General features: G+C 36.0%; 1 protein-coding gene across 2 annotated transcripts; it reads right to left on the bottom strand.

Annotated features, from left to right (window-relative positions):
• Positions 1–3003: 3003 nt before the first annotated feature.
• On the bottom strand, positions 3004–8341 carry LOC109221795 (nudix hydrolase 2-like). Of its 2 annotated transcripts, none has more exons than XM_019386239.1 (7): positions 8233–8341; positions 8026–8163; positions 4930–5007; positions 4755–4805; positions 4604–4638; positions 4328–4436; positions 3004–3318 (listed from the first exon to the last, which is right to left on the bottom strand). In XM_019386239.1, exons 2-7 carry the CDS (start codon positions 8122–8124, stop codon positions 3115–3117), a joined length of 576 nt encoding a protein of 191 aa, XP_019241784.1. In that variant the 5' UTR covers positions 8125–8163; positions 8233–8341; the 3' UTR covers positions 3004–3114. The 2 variants fall into 2 exon arrangements, with proteins under 2 accessions (XP_019241784.1, XP_019241783.1); XM_019386238.1 differs by lacking the exon at positions 8233–8341 and adding an exon at positions 5192–5522 and having other exon boundaries at positions 8026–8113.
• Positions 8342–8671: the final 330 nt, after the last annotated feature.

Below are 8671 nucleotides of genomic sequence, written 5' to 3'. Positions count from 1 at the left end.
AGGTGAAATTTATATTTCCAGAAACTTCGCGCTCTCACGAGTCTAACCATACAAAAATTATCCAAATCCCATAACTTTTCGACCCTCAAATCCTCAAATCTATCCGAGAGGGTTTCTAAACTTTTTCCCGCTAAATTCACAGATTTAATGCCAAAACTTGTAATATATTCGAGCAATTGAACCAAAATTAAGTTAAGAACACTTACCTCGTTGTTTCTCTTAAAAATCTCCCGAAAATCGCCTCTCCCCAAGCTCCAAATTTGTAAAAATGGAAAATGGGACGAAGTCCCATTTTGAGAACTTAAAACATTCTGTCCAGCATTTTTCGCTTCTGCGGTCCAGGGACCGCATCTGCGGTCCCGCTTCTGGAACACGTGCCGCTTCTGCGGCTTTCACTACAGGCCAAATTTTCGCTTCTACGGTCTTTCACTCGTAGATGCAGTTCTACTTCTGCGAAAAATCCACCGCATCTGCGGAGCCTACTGCACCAAACAAAAACCGCTTATGCGGTCTACTTAGCCGCATATGCGGTACCGCATCTGCGGTTCCCAAACTGCAGATGCGAAAATACCAGAATTAGCAAAAATCTGATATCTTCCAACTTCCAAAATTCTTCCGTCAACCATCCGAAATCATCCCGAGGCCCCCGGGACCTCAACCTAAAGCACCAATACCACCAAATACCCTATTCAATCTTGTACCAATCCTTAAAACACTTTAAACAACACCGAAAACCCGAATTAATAAAAGATTTAAGCCTAAGAACTCCATCTTCTTCAAACTACGCTTTCGATCAAAAACCTAACTAAAACACGTCCGAATGACCTAAAATTTTGCACACACGTCCCAGATGACATGACGGAGCTACTACAACTTCCGAAATTCCATTCCGACCCTCGGATCAAAATCTCACTATCGGACCGAAAACTTTAAAAATTCAAACTTCGGCATTTCAAGCCTAAATTAGCTACAGACCTCAAAAATATATTCCGAACACGCTCCCAACCCCGAAATCATCTAACGGAGCTAACAGAACCATCTGATTTCCATTCCGATGTCGTCTTTACACCATTCAGACTACGGACAACTTTCCAACACGTAAGCTCTCATTTAGGGACTAAGTGCCCCAAAACTCTTCGAAGCCCAACACCGAACGTTCCGGCAAACCAAAATAGCAGAAATGAACTTTGGGGAAGTATTTAATAGGGAATTGGGGCATAATTTCTAAAAATGACCGGACGTGTAGTTACACCTATCTAAGTGAATTATGTGGAAGTTGTTTCCTTGACTCTTATATATAAAAAGAATGTCTATTGCTCTCCTAGTGTGTTAAGATGCGCATATTATTATTTGAGTTGTTTTCTTTTATATGCTATTATCCTGCTATTATTGCTATTGTTGATTGTGAAAAGTAAGAACAGGACTTTGCCAAACACGTCACTACTTTCAGCCCGGTGTTAAGCTTGGTACTTATTGAGTATATTGGGTCGATTGTACTTATACTACACTCTACACTTTATGTGTAGATATAGGTATCACTAATCGTGATAGTTGCCTGTGAGCTAGATCCGGATTAGTTGAATATCTCGAGGTAGCATTATTTTTTCGTGCGCAGGCCTTGAAGTCCCTTTTTCCTATTTCATGTTAAGACGGTTTAGCCTTTCGAACAATATAATATTTGATTCAGACATGTTCTATATAACTCGATGGTTTTAGTTGTAATGTTGCATTTGATTTTAGTTATTTATGGTTATTCCGCCGATAAAACTATTCAATACCATTAGTTAAGCTTGTTTTTGCTTTTTTATTGATGGCTTGCCTAGCAGGGCTTTGGTACAAGTTCGATGGGATTTTGACACTTTTGCACCTTCTTAGGCAGCCTCATGCCGCTCTTCTTCTAATCCTAGATGTTGCCTCACGTAATCAAAGGCACAATTACACTTGTATGTGTCAGATGCATTCAAATATGCTCCTAACTTTTAAGCAAAAAATGAATAATTGCATGAACTTGTTGCTCATTAGGCAACTTATTACCCTAATTTGACAACCGTAGTCCTACCACCACTCTTTTTTCCTAATTTAGGGATGACATAGGTTCTGAAAACAATTTTTACCACGATCCGAATTCAAATTTTCTCTACTTTTGACTATTTTATTCAATTAAAGCACATAGTTTTACTCCAAATGTGTTTTAGGATTGATCTCAAGCGCCTATTGCTCAAGAAATTTTCAACAAAATTTCCAAAAATCATCAAAATAGTGGAGTATTTGGGATGGCCAGTTTGCCCAAGATTTTGGCCAAAAATAGTATTCTTCGGCTACAATTATTCGTTTAAAACATTGATTAAAGTCTTAAACGTATTCTAAGACTTATTTACATAACTAATTCGAAGAAAGACATTCAAAAGTTGATCGATATGGTCAAAAGTTGATTAGTTTTATTTTAAGCAAACCCTAACGGATTTTCTTTAAAAGCCAACCTAATTTTTCTATCTTAATCACAAGTGATTATACAGTTTTTCTAAAAAAACATATGGGTAATAGATTACCCGGTACGATTTGCACAAAAATTACATAAAACATAGAGAATTGATACTTGTTTAAAACACATAAAATTCAAGAATTTAAAACATGTTCTATATATCATCGGAAAGCTCGCAACGAAGTCTGTTAAAATTCCCAAGGTTTCACGCATAAAACAGATTGTTTCGAGCATAAAAGAATGCAAGCAAGATACGGGTTTAACATATAAAAAAATTAGAATTCATACACTGGCAAAAATAATTTACGTGACTAGAAAATAAGCCCGTGGCTCTAATACCAACGTAATAAAATGAGTAAGGAGACTTACAATTCTCTCTTTAGCGAAAGTGGATTGTCTACAAAAACCCAACTCAAATTACTGGTCGTTGAAAATCCTCAGATAGTGGACGAGATTCCTATTTCACATCCATTGGAAAATATCGCAGGTTCAACCCCTTCGTCGATATTGCACTGTATATATAAGGTTAAAATTAGTTTTTATGCATAAATAGCAGATATTGAATCCCCTTGCCATGTTCGTGTGTTTACTCTTTAATATTCTGAATCCCTTTGGTAAAAATTCTGACTCCACTACTGGTCGTCGCTACCAATTGTTCTGACCTTGTTGTTCATGTACAAGTGGGTCTTGTTCTGAGAAAAACTGGTCACTGTAGGAACTGATGAGAATCCAGTATACCTGCCCTCTATCTTCGCCGAGCATATGTTAGAAATGTACTTGAGAAGCTCATGGCTTTGGACAAATGGCTGAGCTGCATATTGTTCAAATGGCATCCACTGCAAGTATAAAGAAGAACATGAGCTTGGAGCATGAAGCTAACAACTGCTTATTTCATGCATTTGAACTTTGTCTGTAATCAAAGTTTGCACATAATTTCTTTCTCTTTTTTTTAATTTATATTTATTTAACGTGGTATCTAGGTCAGTTCGAACGCACCTTAAACTATTCCATCTGGAACCTCTATATCGTACCACAATACTTACTTGGCTTCGATAGATGGAAAGAAGTCACCTAATGTTTTTTAATCTATACTGGAACTCGAGCCCTGGTCTCCTATGGTTTCACCCACTTAATGACCGCTAGACCACACCCTTAAGTGCTGGTTGGCTTTTGGACAATATTTGAATTAAGCTTGAAAAAATAGTATTTCAAGTTGAAGTTGAAAAAGAGGATTTTGGATGTTCAGTTGTGGTTGAACATGAATTTCACTTGGAAAGAGTTGAAGTTTTGAGAGTTGAAACCATTATTTCACTTGAAATACTCCTTAAACCAGCTTTTCAAACTTCAAATCCTGTATTTCAAGTTCAAATTGAAATAATGGACCTTATTGCAAAGCAAACTCTTATTTGATTTTTTTTCCCCATATATTCCAAATACTATATATGGACAAACGGTCTCACTAGTTCACTAAGTTGCGCAGACTTTTCACTTGTGGTACCGCACCCGTGTCGACACGACACCGACACTAGTATGGGTGTGACCACGACATGACATCAACATTAGGTACTTTGACCACATTAGAGATAAGATTTGGTCTTTCGATTTCTCTAGACAAAAGCTATTGTAGATTTCTAGATGGCTGCGTACAGCTTCATAAAAATTGAGTTTTACGGCACTGCACAAGCTACATATAAGTTTTTCACATAATGTCTCATAATTTAGGCATATTTCTATAGATCTATTTTTTGATATAGCAGAATCCTTGGATCCGTAACTCTAAATCTTGGAATTTAAATCATGAAGGATCTGACCCCTAGATCCAACCCGTGTTGGATACCCGCGTACCTGAGCAGCGACTATCTCCGCATCCTGCTTCTGGATATCAAAGGAGAGAGGCTTTAGCATGCAGACAAACATCAAATCTGACTTGTCAAAAAATGACTTATGGCTCTGTCTGCAATTTAATAAAGTCATCTTTAGTACACAAACTATCTTACAGTGTGAAATGCAATAAGGTAAACAGAACAAACATTGTATGGAGAGAGCAAAGGTTTCATGTTCATATGTAGAAGACATTAAAAATATAACAGAAACTTAAACAACTTTTATGTGAAAGACAACCTGAATGCCAATATTTCTACCAACTTTGCATTAACCTGTATCAATACAAATCAAGTGATTGTGGTTACTAAATATAGAATCAAACTTAGCATATGGAATAACAAATTTTATTTAAAAACAAGGTAAAAATGAAATCGGAATTTTTACTCACCCCTGTCTCTTCTTTTACTTCTCGGACAGCTGCATCACATATATCCTCACCCTGTGGATGAAAATCGACATGATTGATAATATTCGTGCAGCGCGAGTTTTTGTTTATTTTTATGTTTATCTATTCAGTTACTTTAACATTCTCATACGGCATAGAAGTTATAATTCAGATATACCTCATCAAGTACTCCTGTAGGAAACTTCCACATACCGGTTCCATGGAATCGGCCATTCTTTTCTTGGACAACTAGCACCTAAGATTTTTCAAGAGAACTATTAATTTAAGTGCTTCAATAACTAATATGTACTATAATATCTTTAAAAATTTATTGAATATGTACAAATTATTAATTTAGAATCCAATGAGTTAAAAGGATTAGAATTCTGAATCCATAAGCTTCAAATCCTAGCCCCGCCTCTGATTGGTATGGATCGAACCTCCTCCATTTGCTGATCTTTATCAGGGAATCAGCCTCCTCCATATTGCTGTTTTTTTCTCCCACGAACTCCAGAACCATTTCCACGCCAGAGGCTTTGTTAAACACCTTCACGTACCTACCTCTAAACTATTTTCCCCTTTATGACGTTATTCTGCCCAAATAATTCCATAACATTGTCCATGATAACTCTAACGTTGGATAGAAATCTTGATCAAACATGAACATCTTGTAAACTTGCCAAATAACAATGACACTATGCTAAACTTTCCTGCTGCAGGTCACCTAATAGTCAGGGCCCAAGAAAATAATCCATGTCTTCCTTTTGTTTCCTAAATAAGTAGAAAAAAAGCCGTGTAACCATCAAGAGAAAGAAAATATTGATTTTATGTTATCCCGTTTTCTTGTCCACTACAAGAAGGAAAACCATCAAGAGAAAGAAAATATTTTGCTGATCGTCATTTGTGCTCTCTTTTTAAAGTAGTAATATTATCTATGCAATCAATTAATGAAATAAACACATATAATCATGTACTTTGAGGTGCATAATGACCAAAATGGTCCATCAATCTCATCCCCACAACAACAAAAAAAACTGCATTTCATGTGCCCTCCGTGAATGAGGAGCGTGTAATTGTTCTTCTCATAATGTATTATAAAGATCGGCCTCTTTCCAGACGTTTATCTTACTCTTAATAGCTTTTATTAAAAGAAAAAAAAAATACAAAAAAAACTCACATTCTTAGAGTATGAATTATTTATATATAAGCTATAGTATTTTCTTAGTACAATATAAACAATAGTGTAAATATTGGATTTTTTATTTATTTATACAAAAAATTTTTAGTCTAAAAGTTAAGTTGGTATGTGTGTGTATATATGTGTGTGTGTATTTTACCTTTATTTATTTATTTTTCAACTTAGTAAAAAGTTTAAAAAAATCTAACGAAAAAGAATAAGAAGAGTAAATCTGAAAGTATACAATACTTTCTAACTCCCCCACCTTTCACGCCTTGCACTCACATTGCGCACACACACACTCGCACGTTCCTCACCCACACTCCCTAACTTTCACGTCTCTCACCCCACACACAAAACATGCACATGATCTCATTAGCATCTATATAAGTAAAAGCATAATCTGCTTTAATGGGGGAGAGAGATATACAAAAAAACAAAATCGGAAAAACTATTCAACACCTTTCTTCTTCACACACGAAAAAAAAAAAGAACAAAAATACCTAGACCAAAAAAAAGAAATCTCTCAGCCTCACCGGAACGAACAAGAGGGGCAGGAATTGAAATTTCAGAGAACTTTGTTTCTTGGACATTTTGTTTGAGAGATAAAATTGGAGTCTCATAAAGGAGATGGAATTTAGTTGATTTGAGGTGAATTTGGCGTTCGAAGTCCGTTTGCAGTTCCGTCGTGTCAAGCGGATTCCAACCTGAGTTTTGTGCGCGGTTTGTGATTTGCCTCCCTGTTGTTTTGTTCGTTCGGATCTTTATTTTGGTGAAGCTGCTTCAGAAACTTTGTTTTTTCATATACTAAAGAAATCTGCCTTACAGGTTCCTTCCTTTATTCCTTTTCTATTTTTTCATGTAATTTGTATGTTTGTTGATTTCTTATCGTTTAGTTTTTTTTTTTATATAATTGTGGTTGGCTGTTTCTTCTCCAACTTCTGCTATTAGAATTTGCTAGTGTTCAAATGAGTGTAAATTTGATCTGATTTCATGTTGCGATAGAACCATTACGATGAATCTGTTTCACTATTTGAGGTGTGCTCTTAAAATTAAACAGTATTGCTTGTTTCCTTCATCCATTATCAGTACGAAATGAGTATAAAAGTATTTATATTAATCCTACAAAGGTTTTTCTTGAGTATAATGAAATTCAGCAAGTCACTGTTTTGAAGTTGGAGTTTAACTAGCACTTCAAAATTCTCTATTAATTTCAAGTCACATGCATTGGAGGAATATTCACATGGTTGAGTTCAAGCAGACATATGTTCTTTCAAATTGAGTGAGCCATCGTAACGAATTTTCTTTGAGTTTCATTTATTTATTATTTATTTATTCTCCCTTTTATTATTACATCGTTAGGAGTATGTTTAGGCCGACCCCACCCGGGTAGACGAACCTTTAGGCACATTTTGAATTTATTACCGTGATTATGTACACGTTCGCGTGATATAATTATTGTTTCTAAATGAATATTCGTAGCTTGCTTTAGGCACGTTTATTATACCATCGTGGTTGTGTACACGTTCGCGTGACATAATTACGATCTTAAAAAAACAAAATCGGAGTATGCGTTCGCGCAACTCCGACTAAACTTTCTTAATAATAATAAAGCGTGATTAGTTGTGGATACGTACGCGTGACATGATTCTTGACGCGCCAAACAAAAGAGTACACGTACGCGTGACTCGTTTTAAAAATAATTCCTTAATTATGAATAAATCAAGTGATTAAAAGCGATAAAAAGGTAAATGCACATATGTTTTAAAATGAGTAGTTAAATAATTTAAGCCAAGTATAAATTGCTAAGCGACCGTGCTAGAACCACGGAACTCGGGAATGCCTAACACCTTCTCCCGGGTTAACAGAATTCCTTATCTAGAATTTCTGGTTCGCAGACTTTTAAATAAAGTCGAAAATTTTCTCGATTTGGGATAAACCGGTGACTTGGGACACCAAATAAATTATTCCAAGTGGCGACTCTGAAAAATAAATAAAATAATTTCATTTCGAATAATGTCACTTTGATTGGAAAAACTCTCTTATACCCCTTCGGGTGGGTAAAAAGGAGGTGTGACAAGTAGCACCAGAATATACCTCATTCCTTTCATTCAAGACAAAAGCACCAATACCAACTCTATGCGTCGCATTTGCTGGAATAGTGTTAGCAGTTGCAGGGAGCCAATTCACAAGCATCAAGTATTTTGGTTCGGCGTGGTGGTAATAAAATCCTTCCTGAAAAACAGCAGGAAAATTGAATCAAAAATTGAGATGGCACCCATATAATTTAAGCAACAAACTTACCTTAACAGCAGGTTCAACAAGCGTTACAAGCTCAATAGGTAACTTGATCCAAACACCTTTTTTACCCTGCAAGTATGTCCACCTATTATCCAGGATGAAATTTGAATCAAAATTTAAAGCATAGAAATTCAGAAGTCCGATCTACAGGTAATCATCTTAAAGAATGGAACCTACAACTATTCTCTTATTTCAACAGTATCCACATAAGCATGGCAATACAATCAGCTACTTCAATGGACAGGTATCTCTAAAAGATTTTGAAGCCCTGAATTTGGCCGTGTCAAGTAACACAACATTTTTCAAACCCCACTTCCTACTTCTAGCACATGAATGAGCTGGTGTTCAGCAGATTGTATATTAGACGTTACACAACATTTCAGGGATGACATCGCAACTTGCACAATAGACAACATCATATGGCAATCAGCTGAATGCGACG

Source organism: Nicotiana attenuata, unplaced genomic scaffold, assembly GCF_001879085.1.
Source record: "Nicotiana attenuata strain UT unplaced genomic scaffold, NIATTr2, whole genome shotgun sequence".
NCBI classification, from domain to species: domain Eukaryota; kingdom Viridiplantae; phylum Streptophyta; class Magnoliopsida; order Solanales; family Solanaceae; genus Nicotiana; species Nicotiana attenuata.
This window is presented reverse-complemented; position numbering and strand designations above follow the sequence as displayed.